This window comes from Artemia sp. Qi Xiang Cuo, chromosome 17, assembly GCF_049724085.1.
Source record: "Artemia sp. Qi Xiang Cuo chromosome 17, ASM4972408v1, whole genome shotgun sequence".
Classification (NCBI taxonomy): Eukaryota; Metazoa; Arthropoda; class Branchiopoda; order Anostraca; family Artemiidae; genus Artemia; species Artemia sp. Qi Xiang Cuo.
In genome coordinates, this window is record NC_142810.1 from 1,388,074 (window position 1) to 1,411,803 (window position 23,730).

General features: G+C 36.8%; 1 protein-coding gene across 1 annotated transcript in view; it reads right to left on the reverse strand.

Moving 5' to 3' along the window:
* Positions 1-23,730, reverse strand: part of LOC148941776 (uncharacterized) — a 39,312-nt gene that overhangs the window by 14,404 nt on the left and 1,178 nt on the right. The window contains exons 2-3 of the mRNA XM_089103602.1: positions 11,394-11,410; positions 9,061-9,273 (exon numbers count right to left, since the gene is read on the reverse strand). Of these exons, the coding sequence (XP_088959728.1) occupies positions 9,061-9,273; positions 11,394-11,410 (230 nt within the window). The remainder of the gene's footprint in view (positions 1-9,060; positions 9,274-11,393; positions 11,411-23,730) is intronic.

Here is a 23,730-nt window from a genome sequence, read left to right on the forward strand (position 1 = left end):
CTGAGTTTCTATTAACCTTTAAGCACCAATTAATATAACAGTAATGTATGTAATAATAGAGCCTTTTACTTATAAGAAAAATGATAGTCGTTTGTTGTCCTTATTCTGTTCAATGGGCTTGAAGAAAAGAAAAGTGAATCGTGTTGTAAAAAGTTTCTACGTTCCTTAATGACACGATAAGGCACGATCGTAGATGTGAGGAAAATAGACCCAGTACCGCAAATGACAAAATAGTTTTAAATCATTAAAGGCTAGCGAACAGAAGCTACCTTCAGCTGATAATCTTCTGTCTATTAATAGTCTTACAGTTTCTTGGTCACTTACTCATTCAATAGCGTTGCAGCCTAAACCTCAATTGATATTCTATTTATGTATACTAAGAATGTATTTAATTCTGTGTTTCTCTGTTTTCTTTTCTCGTGATTTATCCTTGTAAAGGCCAGCGCCATTGAGTGGGAGGACCATAATATTTTTCTGTAGATATTTGAAGTTATCAGCATAATAATAACTTTAAAAACTTTCACGCAAGCTTATATTAAAAGGTCGGATTTGTAAGAAATGTCCTCCTAATTTTAAAATTAATATCAAGTTGCTATGAATCCGGCTTAAGCCAATGCCCTTTCAGGGTCTTGAACCCAATAAACTTATCTTTGTAATCCTTTCCCTGTATACAATTTCCTTATTTTGCAATACAAACCCTTTCTTAGAAGGATGGAATTTAGCTACGTTTGTTTGACAAATAGAGGGGGAATATATCTTTTTATAGCGTGACACTGACGATAGAAGTCAGTTGGGTTTAGGGCTTTGCTCAAGCTTATCGTGTGCATGTAGAATGTAAGTCTAATGTGTTCCTTGGTCTTTCTTAATTTTATTATGTTAAAATCCTAGTAAATGGGTATATATCCCATTCTTTAATATTATTATTAAATTCTTTTAATCAGGAACATATTAGTCTTAATATATTAATTATAATGCTTGCTTTCCTTTAATAATAATAAACTTTACTTCTAGCAATTATATGAACAAGAATTGATCTTTGATTGTGAATAATAATTATTGAATATTGATTTATAATGAACTAATTTTTAACTAAAAGGTTCTCTTCTTTAATAATAAAATCTTAGTTTTTCTTATACCTGTGTTGTCTTGTATATTTTCGATGATCAGGATTTTGTCAATATATCTCTATCACTTGGTTCATTTCGTCTATTGAGGATTATTTAGGGGTTCTTGGGTATCATGGATGAGTTTGGGCATGTAGTCATAGCCCTGCGAAGACGCCCCCCCCCTTACAGGGGACAGTTGACCTCTTATCACTTTTGACTCTTAAAAAGGGTACTAGAACTCTCGATTTCCAATCGAATGAGTCCCCTTTGAAGTGTATACGGCGAAGCCTTCTATATGAAGTGCCTCTGGGAAAAAAATAAATAGAGTGAGGGAGGAGGCTAGCTGCCCTCCAATCACTTTTAAAAAGTGAATTTCATCTTTCAATTTCCAATCATTTGAGCCCTCTAGGAAGTTTATACGAGCATCCCTTCCATAACAACCATATGCCCCCAGGGCATAACTTACAAGGCCTACCCCCGGGCCCTGTGGAGCTGTGTCGACACCGGAGTTTTTTGTTATCAGAACTTTGAACTATTTTTAACAAAATTTCTATCTCAAAATTTTTATCTGATGCATTTAGGGTGTGAATGAGGAGGGGGCTAGTTGCCCTCCGATCTCTTTTGACTCAAAAGTGAACAAAAACTTTCAATATCCAATCAAATGAGCCTTCTCCGAAGTTTATAATATCTTCCATTTGAACTATATATGCCCCTAGAGCATTACTCATAACGCCTGCCTCCGGGCCCTGGTGGGTTCCGTCGACACAGAAATTTTTCTTATTTGACCTTTGAACTGTTTTTAATGAAATGGCTATTATGAAAAATTTATCGGATATATTTTGCCCTTGGATATATTTTTTGCCCTTGGATATATTTTGACTCTTAAAAATTGAACTAGAACTTTCAATTTCCATTCAAATGATCCCCCTCTCAAGTTTATACAAATATCCCTTTCATTAGAACCATATACGCCCCCAGGACAACACTTACACCGCCTATCCCCCTGACTCTTACTAATTTTTGAAAAAATTCCAAAACACTGGCTATCTAAAAATTTATCGCAGACGGGTTTGGGGAAAAAGAGCGGGGGGGGGGGCTAGTTTAACTCTCTTGACTCTTAAAAAGTGAACTAGAGCTTTCCATTTCCAATCAAATGCGTCCTCTATGAAGTTTATACGAGTATCCCTTTCATAAGAACCATACATGCCCTTAGGGCATAACTTAGAATGCCTACCCGTGGGCCCTGGCGGGTTGTATTGGCCCCGAAGTTTTTCATATCCGACTATTGAACTAAATTTAACAAGATGTCTATCTCAAAATTTTCATCAGATGGGTTTGGAAAAAGAAGGCGTGGGGGGGGGGGGGCTAGCTGCCCTCGGATCTCTTTTGACTATTAAAAAGTGAGCTCGAACTTTCAATATACAATCAAATGAGCCCTCTTAAGTTTATACGAGTATCCCTTTCATACTAACAATATATGAGCAGGAACCCTTCTCTAATTTTGAACTATACAAGATTCAGCCGATCAGAGGGCTACAAATACGAAATATACAAGATCACGTGTCTCTTTCTAGGCCAATCAGGAACTTAGAATACTGACGGGAAAATGCACATGCGCACTCCAACGAGCATGACAATATTATTGATCTACTAACGGGACAAGATCATTTACACCTGTTTCAAGATCAACGAATTTACGTAAGGTTTCTCTTACATCACAATTCCACCTTGAGGTTTTGTTTCTAATGATCACGCTTTGAAGTTAAAGTAACATACCGTTTCAAGACATTGTGGAGCAAACAACGAATACTGTGGATTTATAAGTTTTAGCTACACAAATTTATAATCTGAGTTCTCTTTCGTAAATTTTCTTTGGTTTTTCCAAATAAAATCATTTTTGTAGTCCCCCACCCCCTCCAATATATTCAAATTCAGGATATAGCCCCCCCCCCAAAAAAAAACGAATCTTTATACTTTGTTTCAAAATATACTTTTTTTTTTTACTACGTAACCCCCACTCCTCCCACCTTTTGTCACCATTTAATTCTTTCAATTGAAGTTATTCTTTTACTCAAAAAGTGCCATTTTCCATAATGTGTTTAAAATCATCAAAATAGAATTGGCTCTCTTTGCGGTCTAGACAAAACCGTGTGTGATTAAGGCTGTAATCTCCAGCAAGAGGGGAGCTTCATAAACAACATTCGCGCGGAAAGAGATTGCTGTTAATTAAGCTTGTGAGGGTTCTTTGCGTAAATCTGTGTTGTCTGAAAGAGGGGAATAAATTGTCTGCAAATTAATGCCTAAAAGAGATATTTTTAGGACATATTAATTATGTAAGAGGCGTGGGGATGCTAACCGTCCTTTAGGGTGCATATTTTTAGGTACATCTTGAAATGTCTTGCGGGAAAACGAGAGCCTTTATTCCTTTTTTCTAGTTTTACTAGTGTCCATTATTTAATTATATACCTTTCTTTTGATAAAGTTTCTCTTATATTCTCAGGGGGGAGCGTTAAAACTTTGATTTTTTACTTTGATATAAAAGGCTAGAAAGCAATGCCTTTAATTTAGGGGAGTGGGGCTACATGAAATCTATATTAAGTGTAAATTGGCTAGCATTTTTACCTCTGGTCGCAAATTTTATGCCTATTTGCCGAGGATGTGTGTTAAAGATCTTTTTTTTATCTAATTTAAAGCCAAGAGGCTGGGACTGTGTAATCAAGTCTATATATATCTAAATACCACCTGTTTTTTGAGCTTATAACATTTCGAAAGTTATGAGTTTGCTATGAGTTTGTAGCCTACGTAACTATCTAAATTTGACAATTTACCCCCTCCCCTACCCCATAATTCTCGGTTTTTCATTAGCCCTGGTTTTTAGAAACACAATTTCTACAATATTTACAAGATTTTTCAAACATTAAAGAAGCTACAAGGCTTCTTTTTTGTATTATTCTGTTCTAAAGGCTTTTCCGAAGAAAAACACGGTACTTATGCATTATATCCGACACACAAAAAAAGTCAAGTTAGCTTAATGCTAATGCAATAAAATATGGTAGTTTAGAAACAAATTTGGGCTATACATTTGCATATTTGGGGTGGAAGGTAAAGCATAGCATATATTAAATATCTAACATAATCTAGGGGCCTTTTTTCATTAAACCACCATCTCCCGAAAATTAAAATATTTCCACTAAGCGTTGTTTAAAGTCATTGGAGAACACAAATTACTGTTGTAAAATTTTTTTACCGTGGTAAAAACCCAACCGTTTACGATTAATTCTGCGTGTATTTAAATTCTAATTATTTCTAGAGATTATAACATTTTGAAGGTTATATGATGGATCTGTAGCCTACCTAGCTATATAAATTTGATAATTTACCCCCTCCCCCACCCCATAATTCCCAGTTTTTGAATAGCTACATGAAAACCTATAAATTAATTTATTTTTAATGACAATTTTGAGCAATGTCCCCCACCTCACAAGAGGGCGAGAACCACTGATAAACCCCTGTGAGCGCATCAGTTGTCCAATATGGCCGTTGGCCAATACCTTCAGCTCCTTCCAGACCAGCTCTGCCTGCACAAGCCGCCATCCCATCTGTGCAAGGTCATGACATCACTGCTCAGTGTACCCCGCCTATACAGGGCTGTGACGTTGCTGCTCCGTCCGCCGTCAATCAAGCGTTTCCGGGGGCTTCAAGACCTGCGCTCCATGCCAGTTAAGTTCGTGTGCCCCCTACAGTCCTTCAAATGCAAGCTGTTGATCAAAATGTGAGTTTTAAATTTATTATTATTTCTGATAGTGATTTTTCTCCAAAAGGAAAATATCTCGCTAATACTTCAGTTAAACAGGTTGTAATTATCAAATCCTTTCAAGTGCACGCATCTGACCTGCTAAACATTATAAATTAGGATAGCAGCTTAGCAAAGGTTTCGCTGAAAAAGATACTTTTTTATTCCCGTCATATTGTCTAGAGTAAATCCTATGGATTGCAAGAGGGGTGGGGGTAGATGTTGATTATGATAAACAGTTTCATATGATATCTGTTTTCCATTTTGAGTACATTAAGATGAAACTAGAAAGTCATTTTCATTATAGACAGAGCAAGCGCTGCTTATTTTTTTCCACTAGATAATTCGCTAAGAAAACTATGAGTATTGCAAATTCAATGGTAAATAGTGTTGCTATTAACTATGTTACATGTTATAATTTTCACTATTTTATTGTGTGGGAGTGAGTGGTGCATGCGCTGCTTTTATTATTTTTCTGTCTACTAGATAATTCGCTGAGATAGTATAATGAATATTACAAATTTATGGCTAAATAGCGATGCTATTAAGTATGTTACATTTTATGATTTTCACTATTTTATTGTGTTTGTGTGAGAGTGGTGCATGCGCTGCCTTTATTATTATTCTGTATACTAGATAGTTAACTGAAAAAGTAGTTTCACTATTGTTATTGGTATAGAAACAAGTACCTACTGTCAGTTTTTGAAATAGACACGATTACAAAGCTTAAAAATTAGCCAAATGGTACTATGTTCACACAGATAATGGTATTGCTTCTGCTGCAACATTCAAGTGTGTATTTTTTTAAGCCCATTTTTTAAACAATTAGAAAATAAAATCACTATCAACCCAATTTTCGACTTTCTTTTAAAAAAAATTGGGTGTTTTATGCACGTTGAAATTAAATGGTTGTTTCTTTATAGGCTACAATGCATTCGTACGCACTACCTTCTCCCCATCTGAAGAAACAAGTCACAAACTATGTGTTCGCATTGAAGCGCCAATGGAGTTTCGTGATATTTAGGTACGGGAATGCTATGAAGGTAGTGAGAATTTAAATGATACTCTTATCAATGACACGGAATGGGCAGACAGTTTATTGAATAATTATTTAAGTTTTGATAATAATACACTTGAACAAGAAAACGCAGTTACTTCAAAGGGAGATTTATCGTGGTTAAGCCCGAATACAATGCAAATTTTTGATGATTTTTCCAAAGAGTTAAATGAGAAGCCTCCCCCTACTGATTTATTGGGCATTGTCCCTGTTCAACCAATTATAATTGATTAACAAAATGAATTTGCTTGGGCTGACTCTCACAGCCTAGGTACCCTCGAGGCTATGCTAAGTGAACTGGGATATTTTACTCCACAAACCAGCCCTATTGTTGAACAAAGCGGGGGATGGGGTTTAGGTCGTGATGATAATATACATGGGGGAGGGGTAATGATACACAATTCTCGTCGCTACCGGAATTTCAACAAACAAATTCGATACTGAATACAATAGACGTTTTTACTACAAAATATGTTGATCCATTTAATACAGTTATGGGGGAAATTTTAGAACCGATCCCATTTATATTATTCATGAATATGTAGAAAAGTTCTTGCACTTTTAGAAAACCAGATTCAGTTGTGGGGGGGGGGGGGTCGGGACCGTATCAAAGCCTCAATTGTTTGAAAAATATTTTATCTAAATGAGAGGTCATGGGGAGGTGTATGACCATTATTTAAAAACCGAGATGTTTGTAGTGTATTCTAATTTGGAAAATTACGAGACTGTATTTATACGATGGGTAGACAATACTATCACTCATCTCGAAAATTATAATGAGAATGGTAGTGGCTCCAGTTTTATTTATTGGAAATTTGTGTAAATATATGTAAATTTAAAAAAGATTTTATTTTAACAGGGGGAATTGGGCCCAGGGCAATAGTTTTGAAATATAATCCCGATTTAGAACGATGTCAGGGTGTTCCACGAATCTGTTTCGAAAGAGGCCAAATCTGTGTCATGTAAACTTTCCTCATATTGGCTCGAACCTCTACAAAATGACGCTAAAAAGAAACATTTGGACTACTGGGCCGTGCATGGCAAGGAGGGGTCGGATTTTCCCCCAGTAGATTTCTCTTGTTTAGCGGAAAAATTTCCTGTAACACTCAGGGCAATAGATATTTTTGAAAGGGCCGACGCCCATTTGAATATCGGTGTTGCAGAGCTCCAATACGAAACGGAATTTCAAAAGGGTATGCGTTCTAATAAACAGGGCATAATATTCTCAGTAAGGGCTTCGTCGATTGAATCGGTGAAACACTGAATTTGTTTGTTGTGCACACCACCTACCCGTCGATTGAATCGGTGAAACACTGAGTTTGGTTGTTGTGCACACCACCTAGTGAACCAAATTCAATTGGTCACTTCAATCCCATTACAGCCATTAGTAGAGTTCTGGAGGACGGTAAGAAGGGGTTCGGGACACGATACTACTGCCCAATGTCCCTGTCTAGATTTCATAGTGAATTAAAGCTACAAAATCACATGAAACATTGTAAAAGACACGGCTATCAATCGTCGGAAACGGTTTCGTGTGACCGAGCAATTTTATATTTTAAAAATTTTCAGAATAGTCTTATGCAAAGCGATAAAATAAGTTTAGACCGAGAAGCAAAGCTTTTGGATGTGAACGACCCACAATTTTCGAATTACCAAAGAACATCGAGCCACCGCAGTTTCCTATGCCTACGCACAACAAGACAGCTCTAACACTATGCAATTGTTAGAAATAGTCGAAACGTTGGATGAGAATTATTGCATGATCAAAACATTAACTAAATTAATTGTTACAGCAAATGGAGCTATTTCCCGTTTGAGAAATACCCACTATCCAATGATATTGTCAGCAGGGGATCGCGTGGCCATTAAAAATAAGAAAATATGTTGGGTTTTTTAAGGGCGAATTTGAAGAAGGGACTAAGGGGAAAGGAACTAAGGGGAAAAAGACAAAGGGGTGTGGGAAGGGGAAAGTCAGGGATCACGATAACCTGTGGCAGGAAAATATCTTCAGGGGGTAGTAATTTTCGTGATGTAGCAAATCAAACGTGCAATGTAAATGTAAGCCAGCAGTTTTTTATAACTGTTTTCATTCACAATTCAAATTATGATTTGAAATTTATTTTACCGGCTTTGGCACGTATGCGCAGGGAGGGAGGGGGTGCCGATAGCCCACGGGTAAGTAACTCATTTACCTACAATATTATCCCCAAATCTGCTGAGAAGCTGGTGCTTTTAGAATTCAAATGGCAGGCAGTGGATAATGGGCATACATGCTGGAATAAAATCCGTTTCTTAGATTCTTATAGTTTTTTCCCCAAGGCTCTGAGTCAACTAATTCAAGTGCAGAAAAGTGACAATTTTGATAGTTACCCTCTACTCAAACAGCGCTTTCAAGACAGTGAAATGTATGACTTTCCGACATGTAAAAGCGTATATGCATATGATTATTACTGCTATTGAACTCGGTTCAGTGAGAAGAAACTCCCTCCCATTGATGCATTCTATAATATACTTACCGATAGTGAATGCACTGATGAGGACTATGAATTTGCTAAGAGGGTATGGGCTAAGGGTAATTGTAAAAATGGTTTGGATTATTGTAGAATGTACTTGGCCAGTGATGTATTAACTCTTTTAGACATTGGTTGCAAAAACAGATCAAATATATTCAGAATTTGGTCTAGACATTGGCTATTATTTTTCAACACCGTAGAAGTATTGGAGTAGTCTATCTGGAAGTATTCTATCCTTCAGTAGAAGGATTGGAGCTCTTTTGAGCTAGGGTAGAGGACTTCACAATACCATTCAAATAGAACTTGTTTATTATAACGACCCTAGAATTTCAGTCTCAAATTCTTTTCGAAAACAACCTTTAAGAATCCTTTTTTTCTCTTCTGTGTGTTATAACCACTCTTTTATATATTGCTAATTTGGTTAATGAAAGAAAATGAAATAGGATTATTATTATAGAATAGTTTAGAAACAAATTTAAGTTTTACTCAACAAAAGTTACGCAGTTGAGAAAAAATTTGTCTTATTTTTGAAAAAAAATACGGAAAAGAAAAAAAAATATATACATTTACAAGTTCTGGCTGCACTTGTACATCAGAAGTCCCTGGCAAGGCGTGAAGAGGAGTTTTCCCTTCATCTTGATCAGATAAGGCTGACTCGAATTTCTTGCTAGGTTGCATAGAGACTCCTGGCTGGTCCAACGAACTAGCAAATCTGATTACTGTTGATCTTGCAGCTTGCATTGATGTGATATCATCCCATCTTGGTCTTTTTTCAGAGGGAGGGCATGAATCCATCTCAACATCCTTAAAAAAAAGAAGAAAAATTTAGTAATAAGCCCTCTTTTACAGATAAATTGCCCTATAAAGTTTATTCTGGTGTTTGTAGCACTTTAGAAATATTTAAAAAGCTTTTAAAATAAATTTTTGAAAATTTTGAGTTTGGAGGGAAGGGAAGGAGGGGAGGGTGATTTCAAAAACATCTCCCCATAATATAATTTGACCTATAAAGTCAATTCTGATGTTTGTAATGTTCTATGTCTTAAAGCCTTACAAATATTTAAAAAATCTTCCGAAGTAGAATCTTGGAAAATTTTGAGTTTGGAGGGAAGGGGTATTTTAAAACCCCTCTTCCCGTGATATAATTTGACCTATAAAGTCGATTCTGAAACTTGTAGCGCTCAATCTATTAGTGCTTTAGAATGCCTGCTACTTTTTACAAATCAATATTTTTTCTGCTCAAATGTTCCTTCGCGTACATACGAATATCATGGTACTAAACTCCCCAAAATTTGAAATAAAAAAAAAGACAAAATTTAATTAGCTAGCTCAATTCTTACTTATTCAAAATATTAACAGGGGGCATTGAACCCTCAATCCCATAGTATCGAAACACAAAAAAAGTCGACAATTATATGCAAAGCTTTTAAAAGTTATATACCTAAATTACGAAATACTTAAAATCACAGAAAAAAAGGAAGAAAAAGATTCCTGGACATAGCCCAAACTAAAAAATTATTATGTATATAAGGAACTCACCCTCTAGCCTATATCTCACCCTATACGCTTTTTTTTACATTTTTCAAAAGAGATATCTTAACCAACCTTTGGGATTCGAACGAAATTCGAACTTAAGTGTAAAGAGCAAGATATTAAGGAGGGAGGCGACCTTTCATATCTGCCGAAACTAATATGCAAATTCTATTTTAATTTTTCATATACAACGAGCCAAAAATTAAAGTGAACATGCCTCTCTTTTTTTGAATATTTACTAAAATTTAAATACATGGATCGTTTAATATTTAAAAGAAGGAAGCTTTTTAAAAGAGGTAACCAAACAGTGAAAAAAAAAACATAGGTAATGTAATTCTTCCTTAACTTAATGAAGAGACAATTTCTTTTAATTATAATAATTAGAAAATTTAACTCTCCAGAAGTTGCTTATAATTTTTCATATGTATGTAAATGATCGCAAAAATACCGATGCTGATAGGTTGAATGAACTTTTCAAAGTGTTGAAAATTCTAATTTGAAACCTGAATATATACAAAAAATAATTGAATATATTAGCAGCGAAACAAGACGCGCTGGTTTTATTGCTTCAGAAAAACTTGTCCTTCATAACACGTTATGCAAGGTCCAGAATAACACAGAAAGGAACATAAAGTAGTACCAGATTATACCCATCAGAAACCAGTCTGGTACAGGGGCCTTGGCAAAGGTGTAATGCCTCGTAGAAGTATTACCTATAGGACCGGTAGAAATGTCTTGCTATAAGACCGGTAGAAATGTCTTCCTATAGGACCGGTAGAAATGTCTTCCTATAGGACCGGTAGAAATATCTTCCTATAGGACCGGTAGAAATATCTTCCTATAGGACCGGTAGAAATGTCTTGCTATAGGACCAGTAGAAATGTCTTCCTATAGGACCGGTAGAAATGTCTTCCTATAGGACCGGTAGAAATATCTTCCTATAGGACCGGTAGAAATATCTTCCTATAGGACCGGTAGAAATGTCTTCCTATAGGACCGGTAGAAATATGTTCCTATAGGACCGGTAGAAATATCTTCCTATAGGACCGGTATACCTGCAAGCAAATAGCATGGCAATTGCTATACCTGCAAGCAAATAGCATGGCAATTGCTATACCTGCAAGCAAATAGCATGGCAATTGCTATACCTGCAAGCAAATAGCATGGTCCTATACCTGCAAGCAAATAGCATGGCAGTTGCTATACCTGCAAGCAAATAGCATGGTCCTATACCTGCAAGCAAATAGCATGGCTATTGCTATACCTGCAAGCAAATAGCTTGGTCCTATAGCTGCAAGCAAATAGCATGGTCCTCTACCTGCAAGCACAGAGCATGGAAAGTGCTAAACCTGCAAGCAAAGACCATGGAAATAGATATAAATGCAAGAAAATACCATGGCAATTGATATACCTGCAAGCAAATAGCATGTTACTATACCTGCAAGCACAAAGCATGGCAATTGCTATACCTGCAATCAAATAGCATGGTCCTATACCTGCAAGCAAATAGCATGGTCCTATACCTGCAAGCAAATAGCATGGCAATTGCTATACCTGCAAGCAAAATGGTACCTTGGTTACTACTTCTATTTTATGTTCCCAAAAATGAGCAGAAATAAAGTCAAATGATCTTCCAAGCGTTAAACTACCACAAACTACTGTCAATAAATAAATGAAACTCAAAACAGGCAGAAATTACAATAAATAGCTGAGTCAAACCCAAAATGAGAACAAATTAACATGAGTAGGGTTGATAACCCCCATGCCTTCTGAAAACCAGAACATACCTTGTTCTTTAATTAAAATAAAATACGTTTTAAATGTTTTCAATTCTTTTAATTTCATAATTGAAAAATTATCAAGCCTTTACGGACTAAATATTATTATATGTCATTTAAACTGACAATCCACGGTTATATGTTTTTCAGTAAAGTGCAAATTATGTTCTGGTTTTGAGAGGCATGGGGGTTACCAGCCCTACTCATGTTAAGCCGATATGGAATCAAACTTTTGATTGGTTAACTTTGGGGAAATGGTGGGCGCAGGAGAGGGCTAGTTTCCCCCAATCTCCAATCAAATGAGCCTTTTTCAAAGTTTTTACGACAACAAACAGTCATCTCAAAGTTTCTATAAGATGCATTTTGGGAAAATACGAGGTGTGGGGGAGTATCCACCCTTTCATCATTCAATCGCAAAAAACGACACTAGGACTTCTGATTAAGGTTACATAAAAACCTTATATGCCCTTGGGGCATAACTTAAAACCCTTGCGCTGAGGGCTTTCGAGGGGGCTGATAAAAAGGACACTAGAACATCTGATTTCGAATCAAATGAGCTCATTCTGGAATTTTTACCACCACCCTTTCCATAAAAACCTTATATGTCCTTGGGGCATAACTTTCAACCCATGCGCTGAGGGTCGTAGAGGGGGGTGTCATCCTCAAAGACATAAATTCCACACTTTTCAACTACGTTGAACAAAATTGCTATCTCAAAATTTTGATTAGATGTGTGTTGGAAATTGATGGGCGTGAGGGGGAAGGGCTAGTTGCCCTCCAATCACTTTTGAATAATATAAAGAGTGCTAGCCCTTTCAATTTTCAATTGAATGAAAATACAGTTTAGGGAAAATACAAGGTGTGGGGGGTATCCACCCTCTGATCCCTCTGAATCTCAAAAAGGGCACTAGAACTTTTAATTACCAATCCAATGAGGCCCCTCCGAAGTTTATACAATTACCCTTTCTATATAAACCTTATGAGCCCCCTGGGTATAGCTTACAGCCCTTGGTCTTGGGGCTGTGGGGGGGGGGGTCATCCTCAAAGACCTAATTTCTGGACCTTAAATTACGTTGAACAAAATGGCTATCTCAACATTTGTATTGGATGTGCTTAGGGAAATGGTAGGTGTGTTAGGAGGGGTTAGTTGCCCGTCAATCACTTTTGACTATTAAAAAGCGCACTAGCCTTTTCAATTTCCAATCAAATTAGCTCTTTTCTAAATTTCTACGCCAACAAATGGCCGTCTCAAAATTTCTATCACATGCGTTTCGGGAAAATACGAAGTGTGAAGGGGATGGGGGTATTCACACTCCGATCGCTCTGAATCTTCAAAAGGACACAAGAAATTCTGATTACCAATCCAATGAGCCCCCTCAGAAGTATACGATCACCCTTTTTTTGCAGACCATCTACGCGCTCCAGACGTGACATCCACCCTGAGGGCTTTGTGGGGGGGGGTGTTTTCCTAAAAAACATAGTTTCTGGATCTCTCAAATACGTTGAAGAAAATGGCTATCTAAAAATTTTGATTGGATGTGTTTGGGGAAATGGTGCACATGGGAGGAGGGTAAAAAAGGCACTAGCTCTTTCAAGTTCCAATCGAATAAGCTTTTCACGAAGTTTCTACGACAACAAATGACCATATCAAAATTTTATATCAAAAGGATTTCAGGAAAATACGAGGTGTGTGGGGGGGGGTATCCGTCATCTGATCACTGAATCTTAAAAAGGACACTAGAACATCTTATTATCAATCCAATGAGTCCCCCTCCGAATTTTATGCAATCACCCTTTCCATATATACCTTATATGCCCCCAAGGCTTAACTTATAACCCTAGCTCTGAGGACTCGGGAGGGGGGGGGGTATGGTTGTCATTTTCAAAGACATAATTTCTGGATTTAATTTACGTTGTACAAAATGGCTATCTAAAAATTTTGATTGGATGGTTTTGGGAAAAGTGTGTTCGTGGAAGGGGAGTTAGTTGCACTTCAATCTCTTTTGACTGTTAGAAAGGGCACTAGCCCTTTTAAGTTCCAATCAAATGAGTCTTGTTTGAAGGTTCTAAAACAACAAATAGCCATTTCAAAATTTATATCAGATGCATTTCGGGGAAATACGAGGTGTAGGGGGGGGGTATCCACATTCCTATCACTCTGAATCTCTAAAAGGGCGCTAAAACTTCTGATTAGCAATCTAATGAGCCCCCTCAGAAGTTTATATGATCGCCCTTTCTATATAAGCCTTATATGCCCCAGGGCAAAACTTACAACCCTTGCCCTGAGGGCAGTAGGGGGACTGGCAGTCTCAAATATATAATTTCGGGACTTTTTATCTACGTTGAACAAAATGACTATCTCAAAATTTTGATTGGATGTGTCTGGGGAAGTGGTGGTCGTGGGAGGGGGGTTAGTGACCCTCTAATCACTTTTCACTTAAAAAGGGCACTAGCCCTTTCAATTTTCGATCGATTCAGCCCTTTTTGAAGCTTCTACAAAAACTCCTTTGATACGAAGTGTCCCGGTCTAAAGTCAACTCTTGTGTTGAGGGCTCTGGGGGGTTGTCATCCTCAAACACATAACTTTTGGAACTTTCAACTACGTTGAACAAAATGCATATCTCCAAATTTTTATTGAATTTGTTTGGGGTGGGCGTGGGAGTGGGGTTTGTTGCCCTTCAATCACTTTCGACTATTAAAAAGGGTACTAGCCCTTTCAATTTCCAGTCGAATGAGCCTTTTTCGAAGTTTCTTCTATAATATATGGCCATCTCAAAATTTCTATCAGATATATTTTGGTAAACGACAAGGGGGGTGGGGGTATCCAACCTCTAATCACTCTGAACATCATAAAGAGCACTAAAACTTCTGATTAGCTATCTAATGAGCCCCCTCTGAAGTTTATACGATCACACTTTCCATATAAACATTATATGCCCCCAGGGCATAACTTATAACCCTTGCCCTGAGGGTTGTCATCTTCAAATACATAATTTCTGGACCTTTCAACCATGTTGAACAAAATGGCTGTCCTCCTCGAAAACATATTTCCTATCTGGAAATCAACTACGCTGAAAAATGGCTATCTCAAAATTTTGATTGGATGTGTTAGGGGAAATGTGTGGGATGGAAGGGATGTTAGTTGCCTTCAAATCACTTCTGACTGTTAAAAAAGTACTAGTCATTCCAATTTTCAATCGAATGAACCCTTTTCGAAGTTTCTACGACAGCTCCTTCGATACGAAGTTCCCTGGCAAAAACAAGAAAATAAATAATACATTGCTCCAACATCGTTCTTTACTTAGGCAACGCTATTGCGCTGTCTATGAAACCTTATATTTCTCCAGGGCATAACTTAAAACCCTTGCCCTGAGGGCTATAGGGTGGCTGTCATCCTCGACTATATAATTTCCGAATCTTTCAATTGCGTTGAACTTGTCTCAAACTTTTAATTGGATGTGTTTGGGAAAATGGTGGGCGTGGGAGGGGGGTTTGTTGCCCTCTAATCACTTTCGACTATTAAAAATTCCCCTAGTCCATTCAATTTACAATCAAATGAGCCTTTTTTGAAGTTTCTACGATAACAAATGACCATTTCGAAATTCAGATCAGATGCATTTCGGGAAAATACGAAGTGTGGTTGGGAGGATATCCACCCTCCCATCACTCTGAATCTCATAAAGGGCACTAATTTTCTGATTTCCATTCCAATGAGCCCCCTCTGAAGTTGTTCGATCACCCTTTCTATATATTAATAAAAAAAAACTTAGCATAAAATAAGTTTTTCAAAAAAAAGTAAAGAACTCTATTAAACCAAAAATGAACAAAAATAGAATCAAATAGTCTACCAAGAGTACAACTACGACAAATCAGTATCAATAAATAAATGAAACCCAAAACAAACAGATATTTTAAAAAAAGTCAAACTCAAAACGAGCAGAAATTCAGCTGAGTAGGGCTCTAAACCCTATGCTTTCTAAAAGCCAGAATATAATTTTTGCTTTAATGAAAAAAATTCAAATGAATTTAATGAAAAAAATGTGCATTGTCAGTTTAGTATGCATATGCTGATATTTATTTCTTAATCTTATTAGTTTTTGATTTCCTTAAATTTATAAAAGTTAAGACATTAAAAAAAAAATCATTAAAGTACAAATTATATTATGGCTTTTAGAAAGCATTGTGTTGATAACACTACTCAGATTAATTTCCGCTCGTTTTGAGTTTGATTTATTTTAATTTCTGTTTGTTTTGGGTTTCATTTATTTTTTTTATACTGATTTTTCGTAGTGGTAGATTATTTAATTCCATTTTTTATCATTTTTAGTTTAATGAAGTTCTTTACTTTTTTTTGAAAAACTTATTCTCTGCAAAAAGTTTTTTTATTAATTTCTTGGTTTTTATTTAATTTTTCAGGGAGAATAACTGAGCCTCTTCTGAAGTTAAACAACCATCCCTTCCATAAAAACTTTTAAAATTCCCTGGGCATAACTTACAACCCTTGCCCCTAATCTCTGATTTTTTTTTTTTTCAACCCCGAAAGCCTTGTTGTATTATATTTAGACTATTTTGAATAGAGTGGCTATCTCAAAATTTCTATTTGAAGCAATTCGGAACAATATCACGTGTGTGTAGGGGGGAGAGATTAGCTGCCCTCTGATCACTTTGACTCTTAAAAAGAGCACTAGAGTGTCTGATTACCAATCCAATGAGCCCCCTTTGAAGTTTATATGACCACACTTTGTATGAAAACCGTATTTGTCCCCAGGGCATAACTTACACCCCGTGCCCTGAGGGCTGGGGGCATTTGTTATCCTCAAAGACATAATTTCCAGACCTTTCTGATAGGCTTAACAACATGGGTTTATCTAAATTTTGATTGGAAGTGTTTGGGAAATGATAGGCGGGGAGAGAGATATTTGCCCTCTGATCACTTTCGACTAATAAAAAATGCACTAGTCCTCTCAATTTTCAATCGAATGAGCCCTTTTTAAAGCTTCTACGACAAAACTTTCTATAAAACCGTTATATGCCCCAAGGGCATAATTTACGACCTTCGTCCTGAGGGCTATGGGGGGAGGGTTGTCATCCTTAAAAGCATGATTTCCAGACCTTTTAACTACGTTGAACAAAAAGGCTGTATCAAAATGTTGATCGGATATATTTGGGGAAATGATGGGTGGGGGGGATTCTCCCTCAGTTTACTTTTGACTATTATGGGCAATAGCCCTCAATTTCCAATGGATAGAGCCCTTTTTGTGGGGAAATTGTGGGCATGAGAGGGGGCTAGTTGCCTTCCCAATCACTTTCGACTATTAAATAGGGCACTAGTACTTTCAATTTGCAATTGAATGAGCCATTTTTGAAGTTTCTACGACAATGCTTTCTATAAAAAACCTTATATACCCTCAGGGCATAACTTAAAACCCTTGCCCTGAGGGATGTGGGGGGTTGTCATCCTCAAAGACATATTTTCCAGAACTTTCAACTACGTTGAACAAAATGGCTATCTCAAAATTTTGATTGGATGTGTTTGGGGAAATGGTGAACATGAGAGAGAGGTTAGTTGTCCTCCAATCACTTTTGACTTTTCGAAAGGGCACTAGCCCTTTCAATATCCAATCGAATAAACCCTTTTTGTAAGTTTCTACGACAACTCTTTCTATAAAAACCTAATACGCCCCCAGGCAATAACTTAGAACCCTTGCCGTGCGGGCTGTATGGGGGGGGGGGGTTATCATCCTCAAGGACCTAATGTCCAGAATTAGGTTAGCGTTCAACTACGTTGAACAAAATGGATTACTCAAACTTTTTATTGGATATGTTTGGGGATACGGTGGGCGTGAGAGGGGGGTTAGTTGCACTACAGTCACTTTCTGAATATTAAAAGGGTACTAGCCCTTTTAATTTCAAATCGAATGAGCCCTTATTTAAGTTTCTACAGCATCGCTTATCTATAAAAATCTTATATGCCCCCAGGGAATAGCTTACAACCCTTGCCCTGAGGGCTCTGAGGGGGGGGTTCTCCATCCTTCAAAGACACCTAATTTCCAAAACTTTTAAATACGTTGAACAAAATGGATATCTCAAAGCTTTGAATGGATTTGTTTGGGGGAAAGGTGGGCATGAGAGGGGGAATTGCTGCCCTTCAATCACTTTCGACTATTAAAAAGGGCACTAGCCCTTTGAATTTCCAATCGAATGAGCCATTTTTCGAGTTTCTACGGCAAAGCTTTCACTGTGTTTTGGAAAATGGTGGGTGTGATAGGGGGTTTAGTTGCCCTCCAAAAATTTTGACTTTTAAAAATGGCACTAGCCCTTCCAATTTCCAATTGAGTAAGCCCTTTTTGAATTTTTTACGACAACGGTATCAATAAAAACTTTATCTACCCCCAGGGCATAAAGTACAACCCTTGCCCTGAGGGCTGTTTGGGGAGTGTCATCCTCAAAGATATAATTTTCGGACCTTTCAACTACTTTGAACAAAATGGCTATCTCAAAATTTTGATTGGATATGTTTGGATAAATGGGTGGCGTGGAAAGGGTGTTAGTTGCCTTCCAATCACTTTCAACTATTGAAAAGATCACTAGCGATTTCAATTTCCAATTGAATGAGCCCTTTTTGAGGTTTCCACGACAACACTTTCTATAAAAACCTTATGTTCCCCCAGGGCATAATTTACCAGCCTTGCCCTGGGGGTGATGGGGGGGGGGTTGTAATTCTCTTGAATCGAATGAGCCTTTTTTAAAGTTTCTACGACAAAGCTTTCTATAAAACCTTAAAAGCACCCTGGGCATAACTTTCAACCCTTTCCCTAAGGGCTCTGGGGGAGTGTCCTCTTCAAAAACATATTTTCTGTCTGGAAATCAACTATGCTGAACAAAACGGCTATCTCAAAATTTTGATTGGATGTGTTTGGGGAAATCGTGAGCGTGGAAGGGGTGTTAGTTGCCTTCCAATCACTTTCGCCTATTAAAAAGGGTACTAGCCATTCTAATTTCCAATCGAATAAGCCTGTTTTGAAGTTTCTACGACCACTCCTTCGATTCGATGTGCCCTGGCCAAAACAAGAAAATAAATAATGCATTCTGCAAACATCGTTCTTTACTTAGGCAGCGCTCTTGTACTGCCTATTGAACCTTATACGCCCCCTGGGCATAACTTAAAAACCCTGCCCTGAGGGCTGTTCACCTCCTCGAATACGTAATTTCAAGACCTTTCAATTACGTTGAACAAAATGGCTGTCTCAAAATTTCGATTGGATGTATTTGGGGAAATTGTGGGCGTGGGAGGGGGCTAGTTGCCCTTCAATCAATTTCAACTATTGAATAGGGCACCAGACCTTTCACTTTTCAATCGAATGAGCTCTTTTTTAAGTTTCTACGACAACTCTTTCGATACAAAGTGCCCTAGTCTAAAACAAAAAAATAATATATTGTGCCCACATCGCTCTTTACTTAGGCAGCACTATTTCGCTGCCTATGATTAGTTACTATGTTACTAAATCTTTTAAGTTTAAAAAGCAATTTTAGCAGGAAGCTAGTAGATTTAATTATTTCAGATGTGAGGTCACTTAAGGTAACATTTTAGTGAATCCAAGGTCACCAAGCACAAAAAAATGTTTTGCTTTCTTGAAAACAAAGCTTCATCTCAACGCAGTTTTACAACTGGAACTAACAAGTCTATTTTCTGGATAAGCTTGAAATTTTCGGTATTGTTTAGTCAGCCAGGTGGACACCAAATTTTGTTTGAGAGGGGGCTTCCGAAAATTTGCCAATAATTCTCTTTTTTTAATCTAATTCTTTCAAACATACACCCAGGGGACAAATTTACAAAACAGCTAAAAACCTATTTGTTTGTCAAAAATAACTGCCCATGCTGGATCAAAATGGGATTCCCCTCCCTTCTTATTCATGCATTCTAAAAACCAGAATACAATTTGCGCTTTACTGAAAACAATCCTTATTTTGAGCTATGTGTTTTTATTTCACGTAATATAAACAAGAGCTTTCAACTAGCATTCTGGTTTTTTACTATGCGTAAGATTTTGCAATGGCTAGTTCTGACTCTATGGTCAACTGCTTGACAGATAATACAGAGAATTCATGTACAGTGTTCAATTCTATGCATGCACCCATGATAACCAAGAAGCTTTCTTTGAACCTTTGTCAGCTCTGAAATTATTCCATCGACCATGAAGTAGATAATATCTGATTACATGGAATATAAAAAATACAAAATGTCGGTATTGTCTTCCGTGTGATTTCTTTTGGAACCGACAGTGGTATCAACATATAATTGATTTGTGTGCTATTAACAACCGAATGCACTGGCTTTTCTATTTGAATTGAATGCTGTTTGCACAAGCTTTTATTTGCTTGAACCATCTTAAACCGGCTCTCTTTAGATTAGAACTCTAGAACGTGGTGTTTGAGTTCTTGAAAGAAAGGGTAAATGTCTGACAGAAATTGTATTCTGAACTTGAATTGTTTGGATTTATTATATGTCGGACCAAAGATACTGCTCTTTATTTCTAGAAAAAGCAAGAACCTAAATATTGTCAAATGGTTCAGAGCAGTCTTCTGTTGAATTTCTTTCGTCTAACATAAGTCTTTGTGTTTGTAGATTAACACCTTAATGTAACCAGATCTACTAAACAGACAGGATGTGCCACTAGACTAGTCCAAACTAGACGACACTAGTTCAAACTGCCGTTGCTGATCTCCGTTCCATGACTGGTAGTGCTGATCTTTTTAACAGATGAAGGTTACTACACCAAGTGTTTGTCAGCTAGCCGCTTAACCTTCTTTTCTTCGAGTTCTTGTTGGGTTCTAAGAATAATTTCATTTTATATTTGAATCATCTTTTTTATGTCCAGTTTTTACTAGTAGTGGAAAAAGTGAAATAATAAGTTAGTAGCTGATATTAACAGTGTTGTTTTTTTATGGTGTTAGTTTTCGTGAATGTGTTTTTAGGTTTTTCGTCGAAAAATACATTAAATGTTCTCCCCAAATGTGGGGTGAAAAAAAAATTTTACATGTTTTATTGTTTTGTTTTTTTGGACTAATATTTATTCGCCTTCTGCTAAAAGGGTTTTTACTTAACTCCCCCCCCCTCCCTCTCCAGATTTTTTTTGTAGATAAATGCATCCTAAATATTACAAGAAATTTTGTATTTTGCCAAAATTAACATTGAAAAATTAGGAATTTCTTGATTTTCGAATTAATAATTTGTCATCCTTATATATTGAATAAAGATTTGAATGCTTAGACCACAGTTTATATAATTATCCAGTATGATCTTTCCCTATCTCACCCATTATAAAAACCCGGACCAAGGTGCGAGTGCTCCGGAGAACGTTTTTGCAGATAGAAACATAGGCGGCATCAGATCTTTTCACGGGTAGACAAGTCAGACTGTGATCTAATCGGAAACAAGTGGAAACCCGCTATTACGAATAATGAACTTTGTTGGAAACAATCGGAAACAGACTAACCCGCTAATGCAGAAAGAGGTGGGAGGAGCTTTTTGTTCGTACCGAGAATGAAGACCAGAAATGATCTGCGATAAACTTACTGGATAATTCTATAAAATATGGCTTAGACATTAAAGAAATACGGAGATATATTTAAAGAAAAGTAGCGTTGCTCAAAAATAAGTTTGAAAAACATTGAGAAATACTATGCCCTATTGGGAGCCGTTTGCTTACTGGTTAATACGTGTGTTTAGTAAATTTCAGAGGGCTGAAAATGTACCCCTAACATCTTGAGAGTTGTAAAAATATTTTATAAATAATACATACACTGCTGTATTTTAATATATTTATCTGTTCATTTGAATTTTTTAGCATAATCTGCCCATTCGAGTAATTTAATATGACTGTGAAGAATTACGATTCCTCTTGACATATCCGAGTAAAATCTGGAAGCCTCCCCTTTTAATAAATAGTAAAATTTCACATTAATACTTTGGTCTTCTCATACAAATAAAAAAATTTATGTAGTCATAAGTGGAATAGAGCTTTATGACACCTCTTTAAACTGATAGCCCCTACCCCTCTGAGCTTTCACATCTGTGTAAAAAAAAAACTAATCTATTTAAAAAACTTTCCGCTTTCAAAGCCAATTGATTTTAAGTCTTTGTTTGTATTTCTGTCAAATAAATACATATTTTGTTCCTCAAATTTGTTTAAGCCAAATTATTCAGGTTTTATTCTCTGTTAGTTTTGAAATCTTGTGTATTAAACTTTAATACAGGATGGCTAGTCCCCAACCCCCAATTACACTTCCTGGCTGAAGGGCAATGAAACGGAGATCAGCACCACCGGTTTGGACCTTAAGGGTCTAGTGCCGTCATACTTTACTAACTTACTCTTAAACTTCAATATGGCTTGATGCCTCTTCTTCCAGAGGTTTCGTCATGAAGAAAAAACAGATCCTGAGTTTGGAATTGTCAAAATACTCTTTGAGGTTGAAGCTACGACTGCTCCAAAACAATGTTCTATCATTACTGCTTTATATGTCCGAGACCTGGCACCTGAATCAGCAACAAGAAAAAAAAATACATTCATTCAAAAACGCTTGTCTCAGAACAATTCTAATTATAAACTGGACCCAGAGGGTAAAGAAAGACACCATAAGGCAAAAGGTTCAGCTGCCTTTAATAACAGACATTATCCGTCATCGGAGGTGGTGTTTTCTTGGGCAGTTCATCAGGATTGGCAGTAATCACTTGTCAAACTCCCCCTTCTTCTGGCAACCAGAAGAATCAAAAAGACGAGGCCGTCCTAGAAACACCCAAAGAAGTTTATACAAAAGAGACTTATCAAAAATACATGCATCCCTACATCCTGAATTGGAAGACATACTAGATGCAGCATATATCCAAGATGACTAGAGACTTTTTGTGAATGCCTCTGGAAGCATAGGAGGAACTAAGGTCTAAGAGTATTTGAAATGGGTTCATAGGCTAAATACATATTTGGTGATTTGGAAGGACATAGGTCTCATGTCATTGAGAAGTGGAAGACTGATGGTTATGACCAGACTTTCGGAAAAGCTCTTAAAGAGGCCAGATTTTATTTTTAAATGGCAATATATGTATTTAAACGCCCTTAATAAGGTTAAGAATAGTTCATGGCAAAGTGCGATAAAGAGAAAACTGGATGAATGTAGCCTGAATAATCTCTGGAACAAAAGAGTGGGTACGGTGTGATAGCGGAGAGAGCAAAGAGAAGGTTGCAGTACCAGAAGATTCAAATTTGACAAGAGGAGATTGGGAATTCACGGTTAATAGAGCTATATGCACAGGCCAGAAAGGCGCAGGGTGAGGAGATTTATTTTAGGGCGAAGAGATTGTTTGGGTTGTTTGGTAAGTGTGAGAGCAAATAAAATCACCTCATGAACATCACGTATCACACTCTTAGTTATTTCGTTTTCTCGGCATTAACTGTTAAATGTAATCTTGAACTTCGATCCTTAATATCTTCCAAAATTTATTCATTTTTCTAATATAAATATTGGGGAAAATGATATTCCCGTTATTTGACACATCAGTGCGAAGATTTTACATCTGAGACTATAAATTTTCTCTACAGATTATTGATTTTTTGTTTATCTATGGGATTAAATCTTGTAGCTTACTGCCAAACAAAATATTGGTTGCAGAAATTTGATGTCAATCTCATCAGAGTACTTAAGCCACTAATCAAAGCAGTAAAAAGAAGTATTTGCAAGAAAATAGCGTGGGAAGTCAAATTAAGGTCCTTAAATATTCTTTAAATCCTTTCTTGTCAAAAGTTGTGGTATTTTAGCAGCTTGATAAGTCAAAAAAACGGGGCCGGCTAATAATAAATGTAGCCTGAAAACTATGTTAGCTATAGTCCATCATGAATAGATGGCATTATTTTCAGAGCAGCCATTTTTAGGAAACTAAAAATTTAGCTTCTGTTAA